The following is a 20,298-nucleotide window of genomic DNA, read 5'->3' as shown; positions in this document are numbered from 1 at the left end:
GACTGGTCTCGCCCTTTCCTGGGGGAATCTGACCAGCAGGTCACTTGCCCTTAATTTGGAATGCTTTTTACAAAGTTGTCATATTAGTAACTAATGTCAGTAGCTTTATTTTTCATGATGATTTCTGGCAACACAGTAGGTATCTGTAGTTATATCAATGCTATATAGTGTCTGGAGAAGGGTGGTGACAGGTTTATGCATATGCTGAGATTGTAATTGGGCATGTTGGTTATCTGGCTGTAACTGAAGGTGGTGATATACATACAGTATGTTTGTTTTTAAGGCAGATAATCAAATTTCTCCTTTCAGCATAGCACTTTTAGTCATGACTTTGAGCCAGCAAAAGACCATTCCAAAAGAGATTCTTGGGGATCATTGCAAAGTTGGAGCAGTTTTCCTAGCTGCATATTCATGCTTCAATCACAGTCTGTCTAGAATATACAGGCTTTTACTGAATTTCATTGGTGCCATTTTTGCTTGGTAGTCCAGATCTGGCAGCTCAGTTGGTGAAATATGCTGGTGCTGACAACAGGCACATTGAAGTTGAGTTCTGCTTTGATTTGTCAACAACGATTCCTTTGGACTAGGCAAGATTGCTAAATTTACGTATCTGACAGCTTTTCATTTTCTTGGATGGGTTGATTCCATTCTGTTATTACTTTCCTTTCTAAGTCTATATTGCTACTGCTGTTGACTTTCAAAAATGTATGAAATGCCTTGTAAAATTCACTGAACCAATTGGTACTAGTTTTACTTTAAACTACTGGAAATGTAATTGTTTCTGGTGTAGGCTTAAATATTTTCTTGCGAATTATAATGGTGTCTTTATATATCAGGTGCTGGCATACACCAATATTTGCTTTAACGTGGTATTAACTGGCCACATCAGTCTTTGTGTGGCGATAGTTTCTTGAATTTTTATTAGCTAAGCCTTATTCTTGGTTTAGGTATGTTTTAAAAACCTATTGATTTAAAATATCAATAAGTAGCTTCCAGCAGTTACATTTATATTGCTGGTGGATTATGAGCTCAGAAATGCAGTGCTAACTACTGAGGGCCTCTGATTTCAGACTACCTTGAAGTTTACCATAATTACAAACGTTTGTAGCTCATTTGGCCACTCTATCAACACAGAAGCCTACAGCACCTTCAACTCAGTCAGTTCTGATCACAGAGTAGTGTCAATGCAAGTGAGACTGAGCCTGCGGCAACCCAAAGCCACAGGTCCCAAGGAGAAGATAGACTGGAAGGCGTTCTCCTCACAACCTGTTCTTCAAGCCCAGTACGCAGTGGAGGTGAGAAATTGCTTGGGCCCACTGGAAAGAGGGGAGGAAGAAACTGCCACCGACCGCTATCAAAGACTCATAGACACACACACAGATGCAACAAAGAGTTTGCCTACTGTGAAGCGAATCAAGAAGAGTCAGATTTCGAAACATCCTGACGTCGTCTCAGCAAGCAGTATGGTCAATGCTTGTCATGCCAAACTTAGAAGGAGTGAAACAGAAGAGCTAAGGGACAAGTTCAAGACAGCAAAGAAGAATCTCTTTGCCACCTACGTCCGACTGATGGAAGAGGAACTAGCTGAGAGGATTAGAGAGATAGAAGCTGCTCATGAAGACATGCAGCATGGAGAAGCGTGGCGCATAGTCAATAAGATCAGTAGATGGAAGAAGTCCCCATTAGGTCAAGTAAGTGGTAAAACACCAGAGGACTGTGTCCTGACATGGTTTACCCACTTTAAGAACCTGCTGGGAAGCTCTCCAAAGATCACGGAAGAAGAACAGGACATACCCACGATACTAATCCAAGTCGATATCGATGACGACCCATTCACCATTGAGCAACTGAAGAAGGCCAAATATGCACTCAAACAGGGCAGGAGCGCTGGACCAGATGGGATACCACCAGATGTCCTGAAGAACTGCGACCTGGATGACATCTTGCTGGACATATGTAATACGGCACTGATGAAAGGCGACAAACCAGAACAGTGGTCACTCTCAAACATTATCCCAGTCCCCAAGTCTGGATCCCTTACAAAGACAGATAACTACCACGGTATCAGCTTGACCTGCATCTTAGCAAAGTTATACAATCAGATGATCTTGAAAAGGATTCGCACCGCCATTGACCCTAAGCTAAGATTCAATCAGAATGGTTTTCGACAGAAGCGCACAACAGTAATGCAAATACTTGCTCTCCATAGGGTCATCGAGGAAGTCAAGAAGAACAACCTACCAGCCATGCTTACCTACATCGATTTTTGCAAAGCTTTTGACTCCATTCACCGAGGTAAAATGCTGAAGACCCTGAAAGCTTACGAAGTGCCAGACCATCTACTGAGAGCAATAGAGTCCAGCTATACCAAAACCGTGGCGAAAGTTGTATCACCAGACGGAGAAGCAGCAGTGTTCGAGCTCCTAGCTGGTGTGCTGCAAGGAGACACTCTGGCACCCTACATCTTTATAATCGTCCTTGATTACGCTCTGCGTCAAGCTACCAAAGATCATGACAAGCTTGGTTTTACCATAAAACCGGGGCGAACCAAAAGGGTCAGACCAGTTACACTCACCAATCTCGATTTTGCAGACATAGCAGAGATGACATAGTCCTGCTCTCTGACCAGATGGAGGAAGCACAGCAGCTACTGACAAAAGTGGAAATAGAATGCAATAAAGTTGGACTTCACCTAAATGCTAAAGAGACAGAGTACATGGCGTTTAACCACGATGAAGGTACTCTCAAGACTGTAGAGAATGATACCATTAAGAAAGTCTTTGACTACAAGTACCTCGGGTCAAGAATGATGAGTTCAGAGAAGGACATAAAGATACGGAAGGCGCTGGTGTGGAGGGCTATGAACGACATGAAGGAAATCTGGAAGTTGAACCTGTCCAGAAGGCTTAAAAAGAGGATCTTCATAGTAGTCATAGAGTCCATTCTCCCGTACGGATGCGAGACGTGGACACTCTCCAAGTCGATGCAAAAGTCTCTAGATGGTTGCTATACACGAATGCTCCCGATGGCTCTTAATGTGAGTTGACAACAGCACATGATGAACATTGAGCTCTATAACAACCTACCAATGCTCTCCACTAAAATCGAGGCGAGAAGACTGCAACTAGCGGGGCACCGTCTATGCCACCTGAGCTACCTGCCAGCCTAGTCATCATATGGGAGACCAAGCACGGGAGGATGAACCTTGGGTGCCCTCCCAAGACTATGGTCAACACGCTCCTAGAAGACAGTGGCGTGGCTAATGTAGATAAATTGAACACTCTGAGGGAGAGGGAGAAGTGGGGAGTCCGTCATCATGCCCGATGCCAGCCCCCTGGGCCTGAGTCGACGTAGTAGTAGTATCAGTACTGGTTTGATAGTATTAAACAACTAGTGAGTTGGAAATACAAGATGTTCTTTGGGTAGAAGCTTGCTGTTTAACAAGACACATGTGGATTCTTCAAGACCAACTACAGTCTGACATCTAAGGCCCAATGTGCTAAGAACTGTGAATGGGGAATACCTTACCAAAATCAGAGGTGATTAATGTCTGCTCAACGAAGCACTTTGAACAAATCCTGAGCAGTGGTTCTTTACTTGATCTGAGCAATCTTGAATCTATTCCACAGCAAACTATCTAGTGCAACTTATTCTCCATCCTTAATTGACATGAATTTGAAAAGGATTATTGGCCAGTGAAGAGCAAAACACCTAAGGATAGATAGATATACTTTATTGATCCCGAGGGAAATTGAGTTTCGTTACAGCTGCACCAACCAAGAATAGAGCATGCATACAACAATACAGAAACCATAAATGATCAAACAACAATATGCAAACTATGCCAGATGGAAATAAGTCCAGGACCAGCCTATTGGCTCACCGTGTCTGACCCTCCACGGGAGGAGCTGCAAAGTTCAATGGCCACAGGCAGGAACAACCTCCCGTGACACCCAGTGTTGTATCTCGGTGGAATATGGCCTGAGTCCAACAGCAAAAGGTTCAATATCCAGTCTACAAACACGTTCCTCGGTCATAATATGACCAGGCTTGCACCATCCGTTGTTAACCAGAACAGCAAGCCCCGCAACTCCTTTACGCTTACCGCTCTCAGTGCCGAATGGTCTGGAAGCCCTCCATGGAAAAGTTTTGGTCGGGTATGTCATGCAGCCCCGTTTCAGTAAAACACATAACTCTGCACTCCTGAAATGTTCTCTGACTCCTGGCTAGCGCCGTCAACTCGTCCATTTTATTACCCACTGAACTCCTCTTCTCCATAAGTCTCTGTTGTCTCGATCCGGTCCTCTTTCCTCGCCTTTGTGATCCCCCTCTGCATCCTCTGTGTGTTTTCCTCCAGATTTCAGCAGGGGTGTCCGCCACTCTGTTCGCTAAACCAGCCGGCATAAGGGCAATCAGCTGGTCCCTGGAATAAACAATGTGACCATACTGCTGCCCCGCTAATGAGTCGAATCAGAATGTAACTATTTCCAGCGCTAAAAACCCAAATAAAACACTCTCCACCAGCATGTTAGAGAGGGCGCAGCTTTAACATGTTACCGTGGGAAAAAAAATACAACAAATAACGTAAGTTAACAAAGTAAGAAGAAAAAAGTAAGAAAACTAGTCGGAACGGCTGTAACAGGCTGCATGCATGGTCGGCGCATGCACAATAAGGAACAGACAGTATTGCTGCTGAAGTTCTAAAACTTTATAAAAATTTCAGCCATGAATTCTTTGTCGTCTTTACTATATCTAGGAATGTGGTAATCATCCTCAGACAATGTAATTGTAGCCATCTTCAAGAAAGAAGGAAGATGCGATTGTTGTAACTCTGGAAGAGTTTCTGTTCTATCTGCAGCACATAAATTCATCGTTAGTCATCCACCATTTCTTTCCCAATAGACGAAGATTGCATGTCAAATTGCAATGTGAATTCTATCCATCTAGAAATACAATCGATACAATTTACACCCTCAATTCTCCCTAGAGAGATGCAGGGTACAGCATTATCACAATGGGGTTGAATAATTGGATGAATAGTGTAAACTTGCAAATTAAAAATGATTGTGGAGCATCCTTCTCAAATTTGGCTGTTTATGAAAATTAGTCTCCATTTTGCTTCTCCCTCAAAATGGCATGTAAGCCATGATTTTAGGAGACCCAATCAGTGCAGATGGATATCAAGAAAGGCTGCATCACTACCCCAGCTCGCTTCTGTCTCTTTCTTACTGCATTGCTGTACTTTACTAAGAAGGCTGTCTCTAGAGAGGGAGGATTACTTGCTTCCATTCCAATTTGGTGGGTTTTGAGGTGACATGTGATATAGAGTTAGGCGACAGGGTTATGGATAGTTTGATGTGCAGTGTTCCTTCTGCTATTTGAATTCAATTTGCTTGTGCTGGACAATGAGTACTGTTCAACCCACATTGCCTCCCGCCTCTACAAACAACTGTAATTATTGAGCTGCAGTATGCAGACAGCACTTGCAAACGTAGTTGTTCAGATGACAAAATCCAAGCTATCATTTATAATTTGCACCTTGCACTCCTCCAGAGCAAAGGTTATCTACCAAAGGTCCTTGCTGTGTAACTACACAATGAGGGAAGGGCCATGATGAAATCTTGGAAGATGCAGACTGCAAGGTCTGATAGTTTATGAAGGCAGACTTTGATGGTAATAGTTCACAATAGCTATCCATCTGAGGTATATTAGATTAGATTAGATTATGACACTCAGTCCTCGTTTATTGTCATTTAGAAATGCATGCATTAAGAAATGATACAATGTTCCTCCAGTATGATATCACAGAAACACAAGACAGACCAAGACTGAAACTGACAAAAACCACATAACTATAACATATAGTTACAACAGTGCGAAGCAGTATAAAGAGCAGACCATGGGCACGGTAAAATAAAATGGGGTAGAAAAGCCACAGCCTTGGTCATTGAAAGGAAAGTGAAGAATAAGGCCTGTAATACAGGACTAAGCACAATGTCTGCAGGTCATTAGTCCTGGTCTCTTTTATGCTTCTAATAGGTGGACTGTCTAAAACAGGTGGTCCTGTATCTTTAGCAGGGACCACTATTTCTGCAAAATTTTCCCAAATGAATTGGCAGGATGAGTGACCTAACATCAGGTGAGTCTCCCCAACACTAACCTTCCAAATCAGACATAATATATTGCATTGTGTTCATCATAGCAAGACATAGAAAAAAAAACTCAACAATGCTCTCAAAACTTTCCTGGAAAATATAACATCCCCATTGATTTTTGGTGAATACTTGCCCAATAGTTGCTTGAAATCTGTATTTGGAATGTCATTGAGAACAAATCCATTAATTCGGAGTAGAAGAGAGCACGCAGAAGGCCTGATAAAGATAAGAAGTGGCATGCCACCTCCCAAACTACCCAGCTGCCTGCCCAAACAAAAATCTCTTGCTGTAATTGCGGAATCACAGACCCACATTGGCCTCAGCATCTACATCAAAATCCACAGACTTAGAATAGAAACAAGTTGCTCTTGAACCCAAGGGACTGCTTAAGAAGATGAATACTATTATGCTGAACTTCATTCACAACATTTTCACGTTTTGTGTAACTAGCTCATTGAAGCCCTACTTTGAATATACATGAGTATCCTTTATGTCGTTCCCAGTGGATGCAGTTCACAATGAGCAACTTTTGTGAGTCATGTTTTTAGTAGTTAGCCAAACTTTTTGTCCTGTGAAGTATCACATTGGCTGAGTTTCATGAATAAAATTCAACATGCCACCCTCAGCACATGCAAAATCATAAATTCTAATAACCCTCATTATTTCATGTGGAAAGGTACATGGAATAATAAACATGGAGTTATTTTTAGAAGTTTTTTGCTTGATTATGAATGTTTATTTATGACTTAAAACAACTATTTCCCCCTCCTTTTAACTCCTTCAAGCTTTTCTCAAGCCACTGATTTTTAAGTACAGTAGATTCCAGTTCAGGACAGCCGCTTATTTGGAGCAACTCTTAAAGATCAAAAACTAATTGAGAAAATAGCCAGGTTTCCTTTTGTTTATTTGGGACAGTGCCGCTTAATTCAGGTCGTTAGATGTTACACCGTTCTTAGAGCGAACAGTTTTTAAATAGCTTGGTTGTATGTGTTTGTTTTCAAAGAGTAGTAATTTTTATCATTGATAGTTGGTGAGAAATGACTAGTAAGATAATTCTGAGCTGTTTTGCTCACTGCGGTTTCAAGCATTCAGGCGTAGAAATGCCAGAAACAGCCAGGAGTGAAAATGAAATGATTTCACCACTTCCATAAGTTAGGAACTATGAGGAATTTAAAGATATTGACAATTATCTTGAATGTTTCAATGAAAATGAAGATTTGAAGGATGCAATCGTTGATATCTTATATGCAGGCATTTTATTACCTGCACTAGATTTCTGTATTGATTTTGTTCATCACATGCACTGGTTGAATTCCTCTGTTGGTAACTATTAGGAACTGATTCAGTTTTATAGTATTGTAGGTCTATTGGTAGAGTTCTAATTTGTTCTTTATTTCATTTAAATACATAATTTGTCAGTTTGTCTTTTTTAAACCTTAACTGTTTCCATGAAATTTTGACTAATAGGGGCAGCTGCTTAATTGGGTCAAAATGTGTTGGTCCCAATGTGTTCCAATTAACCCGCATCCTCTGTATTCCTGTCTTAAAAGACAAAGTCTATATATTCCAATGCTGCTGCCACTAGGAGGAGCACAAGAATGCCTAAGAAAGCTTGTACAAGATTTTCCCTTGTTACGTTTGGAGAATTCTTTTCCCTGTAGCATATTTATAACTTGGAAACTGTTGACAGGAATTCTATTCCAAATTTCTATTAAACACATAAACTGCTACAATAATACACCATCTACCTCAGCGAATTTCTGTTGTAAATGTGCTTGTTTTCCTTCAGTGAAATTGTATTGTACTAGATAGGTTACAACTAATGAAGTATTTAAAAAATTTTAAATGGTGCACCTTAAAAGGCTGCTACGCAAAGTTGATTGTGTCCATTCATTAATACAGAACAAGGTGCATTTTTAAGCACATCGCACAATTCTGGACTAAGTAAATTGGAGAGAAAAGGACACTTAACTTCATTGGGTTTTATTATCTTAATCTTGTGTTCATTTTTTTCATTTCTGATGGATTGATTCCTGGAATAAGGCGAGAATTGCCTGTGTTCTCATGAATAAAAGAATGAGATGTGATTTCAGTGAAATGTGCAAAAATGTTGCTGAAACGGATGAAGGATTGATGTTTACCCAGCCTGGCTGCAGTGTCTAGAACTGTCAGCAACTCATGATTTCCACATTCACAGGGTCGGGAAATCTAAAATCCTTTACCCAAGCAGGCTTTGTAAGCCCATTCTGTGAGTACATTCAAGTCAGGAATTAATGTGTACATTTTTTGGACAAATAAAGTAAATTAAAGAAAATGGAATTCCTGCAGAAAATTGCAGTGAGATTTAAAAAAATACTGTAATCTTATTAACAGCCAGTCCGGGCTAAGGGGTCGTCAGTTTTTTTTATTAGTGTTATCTGTAAGTACACATAGTTGTATAGTAAAGTTTTCAGATGTTTTTTTTCAGTTTCAATTTAGGCACAATGTCAATCAAGACACTATTAATGCGCTTTTGGAATTGTTGGGAGTATGAAATCCCAGCATCTTGTTTCGTGTTGTCATGTCCTTGTCCTATCTTTGCTTGAATATAATAATACAGTTTATGTCAAAAAACAGTTCAAAATTTAGGGGGGGGAAAGCTGGTGTTTAAATTCTGTATTATACAGACTAATTAATGAATTTTTTTTGACATTGTAATACTTTTGCAAGAATATTTTGATTTGGAACATGACCTTTGGTTTAAAGGCTTCTCTCTCTCTTCCTCCCCCCCCCACCGAAACTGATTGGACTGTAAAATCTTTCTGGCACAACTTTGCTTTGGCATATTTGGAATTTTATTGAAGCTTTTACTGTTGATTATAATTTTATATAGTTTATGCTGATTAAATTGTCAAACAATGCTCAAAACTAGTGAGATTTTTAAAAAAAACTGCATTTCTCAATTCTAAATTTTAAACTTGATTACATTTTTCGGTTGAGTTAATGAGTACCAATGCAATTTCCTCAAGTGGTGCATTAATATTAGATGATCTGTGGTGCAATTTGTGTTCTGTTTGTACAGATATATTTTTAATGAAACTGAGGCTAGTTTTTACCTTCTCTGTATGGGAATGGGTTACAATGAAAATGTGAGCAGATTTCCAAACAGGCAAGCAAGTGCTTTCCTCAGCTGGATAACCTCAGAGTAATTGCATAAGTTCAATAGGCATATTGATTAATACATGCGTATAAAGCAGTAAGTAATGCTAAGGTGCATAGAAGAAAAAAAAATGTTGTTCAGTATATTTGTTAATTATAACTGTAAAGGTTTGGATACTGTCAGATGAAAGTGCCAGGAAGAGGGTGGCTGATCTTTTGCTTAGTACATCATAACCACACTAATGAGATTATAGAGGTTTTTTTTCTGAATGGCTGAATACTCTGATTATTTAAGGGCATGTTCAGTTGTTATTAAAACTTAATTTATTGCAAGGGTGCAAGTGTGGAGGATGAAGTTAAAGGCTTTCCGTGGAAATTTATGTCATTTGAAAAAAGATTATTTGCAGAGTTTTATCTAATTTTTTAATGTTCAAAATGTACTATTTTAACTGCATTCATTATTTATTAGCAGCTTAAGAAACCAATTCTGGATTATCTTTTTTCAAGATGTTTACAAGTATAAAAGTACTGATCAGTTACTGCTTGTGTTATTTATAGTTGCAAATGCTTTTTTACAAGCAAGTACTTTTTCCTATGAATTTGCTGCATTAAACTTCATTTTCATTTCAGGCTGGTCGAAAAGAAAGGGGTGATGCACTCAATGCTGCAATTGACAAAATGACCAAAAAGACAAGGGACTTGCGTAGACAGGTATGGTAAATTTGGGAAGTAGCCATTAAAAAGGACTTTCCTAGCATTCAAATATGTATAACATAGTTTTTTTTTCAAATAAAGCCTTAAAAGTAAGCTCATTGCACACAAAGTGAATCTAGCTGAAGTTTCATTAAATTAGTTTGCAGTAGCATGATTAATCAATGTTAAACAGATAACCTATGGATTCTGTAGTTATTGAACTCTATTGTGGACATTGTAAATGAGCTATGTGTCTAAGTACCCATGGGCAAGTTTCTATCCCCTTAAGGACAATTTTATTCTGGTCAACTCCTGAATTTGAGCACCCTCATTATCCAATACAAATAGAGGACTTGTGACCAAGGCAGGGTCCAAATTATTTTGTGTCGACTAGAATGGTAATGCACTGAAACATTTTAAAAAATATCTCAGATAGATCATAGTTCATTTTTGTACAGATATCAAGTAAAACTGTTGAAGCTTTCTTTCTTGGGGCCAAAACCAAAAGTTGGCAGTTGAAAATTTATTTAAAAGCTGTATTTAAAATGTTAAAGACTTCCAAAGTTTCTGTATTTGAATACACTTAAGATTTGTAATTTAGTGAATATCCAAAATAGAAAATAGTTACGTCAGTTTAAATGCCTTGCTTATGTATTTTAGTTTTTAATTTAAGGTCTTAAAAATACAGGCTGTCCCCAGGTAATGAACATCCATAAATCAATTTTGTCCATAAGTCAGAATACAGAAAAACAATCACTCAATATGGTAAATATACTTATAAAGTATTGCAGTGAATAGTATCAAAAGCACAAGACTTAGACTGAATATATGTCTATATTCCAAACATTTGAATTTAATAATATGAGAGCTAATTCATATGTAGGAATGTCTGTAAGTTGGGTGTTCTTAACCTGGGAACTGCCTCTGAATATGAAATTCAATATGTTTATTTATTGGGATAGATCGCAGAATAGGCCCTTAGGCCTTTGAACCACACTGCAGGGCAACCCCCAATTTAACCCTAGTTTAATCACAGGACAATTTACATTGACTAATTAACTTACTAACCAGTACGTCTTTGGACTATGGGAGGAAACTGGAGCACCCAGATTCCAAAGGGAGGACATGCAGGTGATATCAGAATTGAACTCCAAGCTCTGAAGTTCTGATCTATTATAGCATCGTGTTAACCATAGCACCCCAAACTATTTGTCAACTTGCTTTTCTTGCCATTATTTTTCGAAATCTGGAGTGATGGTGATATTTTCTTGAAAAACCAAAACGTTTCTAAATTGTTATTTAATACAAAAAACAATACTTCAATTAATAGTAAACGAAAAAAAGACTATATCAATATGTAATTGCAGACACTAAGTGATGCCCCTTATGGATGTTCCTTTAATAATTTCTATTACATGATTCTGAATTTAAGCTCAATTATAGAGTAATTATGCTTTCATTACTTGTCAATTCAATATCTTGTTAATTGAATTGAAAATTTTGCCTGCCTATTAAATAAGTAGTGGCGGAACCTCAGATCTTACAAAGATTAAATTGTTAAGTTAAAAGAGCATTTTGTTTGTTTCGAAGAACCTCATTTTAATCTTTTGCTAGAACTTGCTGCTCACCAATATTGGAAAAAGAATGACACAGTCTGAGAATTAGTAAAAATGCCTTGTTATTTTTTAAAATGTTCTTTATGCCCTCAATAAAAGTTTAATCCCTCAGCTGTGTGGTTGACTTGGGTCTTCTGTGGGAATCTAGCAAAATATTCAGTAGTATCAAAACCAGCATGTTAAAGTGAGTTTTAATAAAACAAAGTTCTTAGCTAGCATGAAGCTGGATACAGCCAAGTTGTTCCCAAGTCATTTGTCCCTGAAAAGCCCAGTAAACTAATTTCACTTGGGCAAATTAAGCAACAGTCCGGGATATCCTACTGATAGAATCATACATTTAGGTCGCTTTGTAGTCTAATTTTCATAACGTTGTATGTGTACCTCTTGGGGGAACCCTGCTAATCCACTTAAGATATCATTTAAAACTTGCCAGAAATGCTGATTAAGCATTCTTTTATTATTTCCTCATTGTTAAATCTTCCATTATGTGATTTTACATCCTTGACTGTGCTTTGACTTCTGTCATAAGAACATAAGAAATAGGAGCAGGAGTAGGCCATCTGGCCCATCGAGCCTGCTCCACCATTCAATAAGATCATGGCTGATCTGTCCGTAAATTCAGCTCCATTTACCTGCCTTTCCTCCATAACCCTTAATTCCCTTACTATATAAAAAAAACTATCTAACTGTTTCTTAAATATATTTAGTGAAGAAGCCTCAACTGTTTCCCTGGGCAGAGAATTCCACAGATTCGCCACTCTCTGGGAAAAACAGTTTTTCCTCATCTCTGTCCTAAATCTTCTCCCCTGAATCTTGAGGCAATGTCACCTGGTTCTAGTCTCACCTACCAATGGAAACAACTTTCCTACTTTCCTACTTCTATCTTATCTATCGAGTACTTATAAAAGATACTGTTGTGTGCCATTTTTTTTTGCTATTACCTTTTGTTCATTTTTGTATAGCTTCTAACTCTCAATTTTGTTACACGTTCCTTTCTGGACATGACTTTTGATTTATTTGTCCCTTGACGTTGGTCCTTTATCTTTTTGTCAAGTCCCAAGGAATTAGTATGCATGTAATTTAAGAACTTATCATTGATATTGGCATTTTTTTGAACTGTTATTTCTACAAATAAATCCTGAGATCTTTTTATACTGTTTATAATATCCATCTAATATATTAACTTTATTTCTTATATTCTCCCAGTTCCCTGACTATATCTGTTATACGATATTTTGAGCTGTACACTGCAACTTCCAGTTTAAATGACGTTACCGTATAAAACAATTCCATATAGATCCACATTGAGCACATTTGGCTTGTATTCAGAATCAACCACATAGTGTACAATTACTATTTTAAAAATTGGAGGTAACTGCTATAAAGCCAAGTAAACTTGTTGATTTTAGTGGGGAAAAAGAATCAGATGTGTTTGCTTAGTCTTCCATGTCACTACAGTGATTATTTTCCTTGATTGTTGCTGATGTGTACTGCGGAAGGTCTATGAGTATAGTGAGTTTGCTTTTTGTTTTCCGCTGAATTGTGGCAGGAAGTCATTGAATTCTTACTCATTTAGGATACATAATGGATGCTCTGTGACAGGAATAAAGGCCATCTTAACTGGATTAAATTTCTGGCCAAAACTGATGAGGAAATTTTGCTGATCGTCTATGATCATAGAGAGCATCTTTTTAACACTGCTCGAAAAAGCTCAAGCAGTAAAACATTGGGAGCAGAGGAAGCTGATACTGGAAAGCCATTCTGGCACACATTGTATTTTCTAATGCATTTTTTATAGTTCTTTGCAAGGAAGAAACAAAATTAAACAAGTAACTCTTTATCGACATAGTTTGATGTTGACGGCTGGAAGGTATAAATGCAATATCCAACCTGCTTATAAATATAAGGATTTAACTGCACAAACCTGATATATCTTTAGTTAATTAAACTTGAATGTAATGCATGCTTACTAAAAGGCAAGCACTGCTGCCGTATTTGCATTGTTTGATTTCAATTATCTTTAACAGCTCAGGAAAGCTGTCATGGATCATGTATCAGACTCTTTCTTGGAGACCAACGTACCTCTTCTAGTTTTGATTGAAGCAGCCAAGAATGGCAATGAGAAAGAAGTGAAAGAATATGCTCAAGTATTCCGTGACCATGCCAGCAAACTAGTTGAGGTAAGTGCAGTTTTCATCATTGCTTAATCAAGCATAACAACATTCTGATTGCTAATATTTTGGTGTTCCATTATTCCATGCAAATAACACCTGTCTGGTGGGTTGAGGGAGGCAAGAAATGTTGCCCCTTTTAAACAGAGTTACATGACTATGTTTCCTTATCAATGAAATATCAGAACTGGATCATATTACTTTATTGAAGCTCAGTGACCGTAAGCACCTATTTCCTTTTCTATGTGTCGGAACTGACAAGTATTTTCAACATTGCTGTTTTAATTTTACATTTCCAGAAGCCGTTGTTTATTACTTTTGCTGGGCCAGGTTCTAGATTCTGTTCACCAAATCTTGATTTCTCAGTTAAGATTTGCCTTATCTTAGTAGAGAGTTAATAAGGACTGGGACTTGTTGCTTGTTTCTGAAGCCATGAAATACTGTTAATATTTTTTAATTGTAGGTTGCCAACCTTGCATGCTCTATTTCCAACAATGAAGAAGGTGTGAAACTAGTTCGGATGGCAGCTACTCAGCTTGAAGGCCTTTGCCCACAGGTTTGGCAAAATACTTTACTCATTCTAAAATGTAATCAGAATTGTTTTTCTTTGTTTCTAAAGTACTTTGCCTTTGAAATTAAATGATAAATTCTACAATTTGCTGGAGGAATTCAATCTGTCATGCAACATCTGTGGGAGGAAGGAAATCGTCGACGTTTGGGGCTGAAACCCTGTTTCCAGTATCTGCAGTCTCTTTAAGTTTCCATAATAAATTCTACTTTTTCTTTAAAATAATCTGCTTTAAAGGAAGCTTTTAATAATTTGGCGGGTCTGAACGTGGTCTCTTATCGTTATTTAATTTTCAGTCATAGTCACTGTTGACACATTTCACCAACTGGCAAGTAACACTGTCCGTGGCTTTGTTAACTAGTCACTGCTAAATCATTAATGTTGGTTTTGAGGTTTATGTAAGTAACAACTTCAAGATTTTTGTAAGATATGAGCTTGCAAATAAATAACTATTATCAATGTAGGCAACTTAATGTTTTAAACTAATACATCGTACTGGTAATGCTAATTAATTTGTTGTGCTCTTTTTAGGTTATAAATGCTGCCTTGGCTCTGGCAGCTAAACCTCAGAGTAAGGTAGCCCAGGACAATATGGATCTTTTCAAAGAATTATGGGAGAAACAAGTGCGTGTGCTGACAGATGCTGTGGATGATATTACTTCCATTGATGACTTCTTGTGTGTTTCAGGTATTTATGTCAGTGCTTCTTTAGAATACCTGTCATACTGACTCCAAAAAAAGGATAAACAATTATTCACTACTTAAAACAAATGGGTGCACATTAAACATGTTTGTATTTTACTTCAATTAAGTTGGATGCACCAGGTATATTTTTAAGAGACGTAATCATGGTTAAAGTATATCCCATAGACTAAAAACAATTTGTCATTATTCTGTTTGTTTTGTATTTTTTATATTTCAAATTCTTAATCATTGTAATGATATAGCAACAAAAATGAAAATGGTCAAGTTAAGACTCCCATCATGTTCGAATACTACAAAATATCCTAACAGACAGATGAAGCTCTGTAAAAGGAAATCTTCAATGAAATATTCCTGTAATATTCTAGCAAGTAGTGCATTCTGAAGAATTGAACTTGAGTGCACTATTATATTATTTATTCCAAACTATGAGCCTGAATTTGGGGGGTGAAAACAACATTGGGTTAGAGGGAGAATTGAATTGAGTCCTGAATTAAAAGGAAACTAATTTAAAAAGAACTGAATTTATTTGAGACACTTTTCTATTAATTCAAATATGCTTTCCTTTAAACAGAGAATCATATCCTCGAAGATGTAAATAAATGTGTTATCGCACTCCAAGAGAAGGATGTAGATGGGCTGGACCGTACAGCTGGTGCAATTCGGGGACGTGCTGCAAGAGTTGTACATGTTGTCACTTCAGAGATGGATAACTATGAACCTGGAGTCTACACTGAAAAAGTTCTGGAAGCAACCAAGATGTTGTCTAACACTGGTAATCTACTCTGGCTATTCAATCCCTATACAAACATAGCTTCACCTAATATCATATTGAATTTTTTTAAAGTGCCAAATATTCACGTCTCTTTCTGTCACATCACATATCACAACAGGTCATATAGCACTGCATCATTTTGCTTCTCTCAAGACTGCTGGCCATGTTGTCTTAGAAATTTAAGATACAGTGTCTGATTTCTGGACAATATCAACTGAGATTGAGCATTGGTACAGATGGGGCACATTGTTGAAGTTTGCATCTCCAGATATAGTGTTTTGTGTCAAATCTTGTTATGCAAACTCCCAAAAACACTTCTGCATGCGGCAATTTACTAGGACTTTAGTCATTTATCTCTGGATGTACAGATGCAAGAAAAAGTGTGAATCCTTTGCAGTTACCTGGTTTTTTGTGTTAATTACTCATAAAATGTGGTCTGATCTTCGTCTAAGTCACAATAATAGACAAACACAATCTGCCTAAACTAATAACACACAAGCAATTGTACTCTTAATGTCTTTATTGATCACATTGTTTAATCATTCACAGTTCAGGCTGGAAAAAGTATGTGAACCCTTGTCTTTAATGACTGGCAGGACCTACTTTAACAGCAATAACCTCCACCAAATGCTCCTATAGCTGCTGATCAGACTTGTACAACAGCAAGGAGGAATTTTAGACCATTCCGCCATACAAAACTGTTTCAGTTCATCAATATTTCTGGGATACCTTGCATGAACAGCCTTCTTCAGGTCATGCCACAGCATCTCAATTGGTTAAGATCTACACTCTGACTTGGCCATTCCAAAACATGAATCTTCTTGTTTTTAAACCATTCTGTTGTTGATTTACACTTGTGTTTCAGATCGTTGTCCTGTTGCATCATCCAACTTCTATTAAGTTTCAGATGATGGATTGCTACCCTGACGTTCTCTTGTAAAATGTCTTGATACAATTTTGTGTTCATTGTTCTCTCAGTGATAGTGAGCTGTCCAGGTCCTGAGGCAGCAAAGCAGCCCAAACCATGAAGCTCATGCCACCATGCTTCATAGTTTGGATAGGTTTAGGAGTTGGTATGCAGTGCCCTTTGTCCTCCAAACATAGCGGTGTGCATTTCTGCCAAAAGGTTCAACTTTTGTCTCATCTGTCCACAGAACATTGTCCCAGAAACGTTATGGAACATCCGAGTGGTCTTTTGCAAACTCCAAGCGTGTTTTTTGGAGAGCAGTGGTTTCCTCCATGGTGTCCTTCCATGGATACTATTCTTGTTCAGTGTTTTTCTTATAGTGGACACATGAACAGAAACTTTAGCAAGTTCTGGAGATCTCTGCAGGTCTTCTGCTGTTATCCTTGGTTTCTTTTTCACTTCCTTCAGCATTGCATGCTGTGCTCTTGTAACCTTTACAGGATATCCACTCCTAGGGCAAGTAGCACAGTACTGAATTTCCTTCATATGTAAACAATTCCTCTTTCTGTGGACTGATGAGCACTCAGGTCTTTAGAAATGCTTTTGTTGCCTTTTCCAGCTTCATGCATCTCTACAATTCTTCTTCTAAGGTCGTCTGAAAGTTGTTTTGATCAAAGCATGGTGCACATAAAAGATCTTTCTTGAGAAGAGCAGGCTCCGTCAGTAAACTGACTTTGTGTGCCTTTTTTTATAGGGCAGGGTACCTCTACAACCCACACCTCCAATGTCATCTCATTGATTGGAACACCTAACTCCGAATACCTTTTGTAGAAAGCATTACCCGAGAGGTTCACACACTTTTTTTGAACTTAGACTGTGATTATTTAAATGGTGTATTCAGTATTGACAAGAAGAAGTACAATTGTTTGCATGTCATTAGTTTAGGCAGGTTGTGTCTGTCTATTATTGTGACTTAGATGAAGATCAGACCCCATTTTATGAGTAATTAATGCAGAAAACCAGGTAATTGCAAAGGATTCACAAACTTTTCTTGCATCCGTAAATTGCATTACCAACAAATTCCCGTAGTTTGAGCTTTCAAGATCGGTGGCATATGGGGCAACTCTTGTATTATCTTTTTATCTGAAATGTGCCATTGAAATCCATTGTACAGTCCATGAACCTGGAATATTAGGGACCTAATCCAAATAAATGACAGCTTGCTAACAAATTTCCTTCTAAGTGCAGAAACAGAAGATTTACTGCCTCGTCCATTAATTAGGATTCCTTTAGCAACCATTGTTTCTTCAGCATCAAGAAGAATGATAGCCTGATGGTGTTACTGGAAAATTGCCCAGAATTCTGGATCATTGATCCAAGATACTGGTTCCAGTCCTTTTTGGTTGCTGTGGAAATTTAAGTTCAAATAAAAAAGTCTGGAAATAAAGCTAATCTCTGTTACAAGAATTGTTAATCTACCAGATTCAATCAGATAGTTTTTCTCTTACACTAATGTGTTTCAGGGAAAGAACTCTACCTTTTCTTGTCTAGTCTTCCTGAGCACAAACCCTCCAGTATGGTTTTATATTACTTGGGATTTTAGAAGAATCCGCCCAAATAGCATAGTGACATTATTTAAACATCTAATGTCCTATGGGAGCTTGACAGAATAAATGCTGAATTGTTTTTACTAGGTGGGAAATCATAAACAAGGAGACGTTACTAGAAAATAGGGGGGTCAAATCATTTAAAACTGAGGTGTTTAGAAATTTCTTATCTTGGAAAATTGTGAATGTATGGAATTCTCTACTTTGAGTGTGTTGGGGTTAAATTGAAGATGAATATAGATAGATGTTTGAAATATCAAGGCATTGAGGGCTAAAGAGCACAGAAAAGTAGTTGAAACCATCATAGATGAGCTGTGACCATCTTTATTGGTGAAGCAGCTTTGAGGAATCTGATGGCATTTTCTTCTGTTCTTATAATTTTTAAAAAACTACTAAAACCAAGCAAAGCAATATTGCTGCCCTTGAGACTAATTGAGGATCATGAAAGAGCTTTTCTTTCAAATGTCCTCTGGTAATTGGTAAATTTACCTTGGTTATTTTGTGCACATAGTTCATGCGATGAAGCAGAGGGTTTCCTGTGGCTGCTATTGACAACCTTGCATTTATAATAATTTGAAGAATCCTACTCTGTAGAATGAAAACCAGAAAAGAATTTAAATAATGGAGCATGTCCTGTTTGACAATAGCTGATTGCTGACAGTTCTTCTAAAAACTATCATTAAATAGTGGTATCAAATGGTAATCAATATTTTTCTAAGGTGGCTCGGTGACTCTGAATGTAGTATATGCTTGGATAAAAACTGAAAAATAAACTTAGTGTGTATATAACTAGTGTATGAAATTAATGCAGTTCATTTATTTTCCATATCCAGTTATGCCACGATTTACAGAGCAAGTGGAAGCTGCTGTGGAAGCACTTAGTGCCAATTCTGCTCAGCAAGTAGATGAGAATGAGTTCATTGATGCTTCACGCCTGGTCTATGATGGTATTCGTGATATAAGGAAAGCTGTATTGATGATTAGAGTGAGTATACTTTGCCATTCAGACCACTGGTAACATTGTTAAAATTATGCTGTTTTAATTAAATATTATATAATTGGTTAGCAATTCAAGGCTACCAGAAAAGTTGTTACTTGAAATACTGTTAGCTGTTGTTTTCGACGACCACAGTAGCTGAGATTGTTAAAGAGCAACAACTATATCTACAGCATTCCTGGCCTTTTGGAGTCTTGGCCAGTATTGGTAATCCTGCTGGTTATACATTACTGTTACTGGTAGGCACCTCTGTTTTCATGTGGGCTAAAGAGTCGTTTCTGTCCTTTGTCATTTTATAATATTAAAATACATCTAATTGAGTGTTCTTAATTTTATTTCAAAATTAGCGCTATAAAAATCAATTAATCTGGGTTTTTCAAATAATTTTTATTTTTGTATTTTAAACCATAATTTATTTTCTCAAACCAGCAAATGATGTTTGTCAGTACCAATTGGAGCTTTTACCCTCATCAGCAGAGTACGGTCAGCCAAAATAAATGAAACTATTTTGTCAAGATTGCCAGTATATAATTGCAATTGAGATATTGGGCATATGAATTGTTGTACTGGGTTATAATTACCACAGAGGTGAAGTGGTTAGCTAACTCAGGCTAAGGTAGCTGAAGTGTTCAATGCGCCAATAAATATAATTCATGGAACTGATATGTTTTAGTATTTTTGCTGCAGAATTACCCCTTCTCCAGCAAAATTGTATAATACAACAAGATGTAATCATATACAGGACTCGTGCTTAAAATTAATATGCCACCCTTAATTACAATAGACAATAAATGCAGGAGTAGACCATTCGGCCCTTTGAGCCAGCACCACCATTCACTGTGATCATGGTTGACCATCCACAATCAGTATCCAGTTCCTGCCTTATCCCCATAACCTTTGATTCCGCTATCTTTAGGAGCTCTATCCATCTCTTTCTTGAAAGCATCCAGAGACTTGGCCTCCACAGCC

General features: G+C 37.7%; 1 protein-coding gene across 3 annotated transcripts in view; it reads left to right on the top strand.

Annotated features, from left to right (window-relative positions):
* The window catches only part of ctnna1 (catenin (cadherin-associated protein), alpha 1), a 119,013-nt gene that overhangs the window by 80,831 nt on the left and 17,884 nt on the right, over positions 1 to 20,298 (top strand). For all 3 annotated transcript variants that reach the window (XM_072263675.1, XM_072263676.1, XM_072263677.1), the window contains exons 8-13: positions 9,924 to 10,004; positions 13,630 to 13,782; positions 14,237 to 14,329; positions 14,873 to 15,029; positions 15,618 to 15,818; positions 19,166 to 19,317. In XM_072263675.1, coding sequence (XP_072119776.1) covers positions 9,924 to 10,004; positions 13,630 to 13,782; positions 14,237 to 14,329; positions 14,873 to 15,029; positions 15,618 to 15,818; positions 19,166 to 19,317 — 837 coding nt within the window. The remainder of the gene's footprint in view (positions 1 to 9,923; positions 10,005 to 13,629; positions 13,783 to 14,236; positions 14,330 to 14,872; positions 15,030 to 15,617; positions 15,819 to 19,165; positions 19,318 to 20,298) is intronic.

Source organism: Mobula birostris, chromosome 7, assembly GCF_030028105.1.
Source record: "Mobula birostris isolate sMobBir1 chromosome 7, sMobBir1.hap1, whole genome shotgun sequence".
Classification (NCBI taxonomy): Eukaryota; Metazoa; Chordata; class Chondrichthyes; order Myliobatiformes; family Myliobatidae; genus Mobula; species Mobula birostris.
Note: the sequence above shows the minus strand (reverse complement) of the source record. Positions and strands in the feature narration are given on the sequence as shown.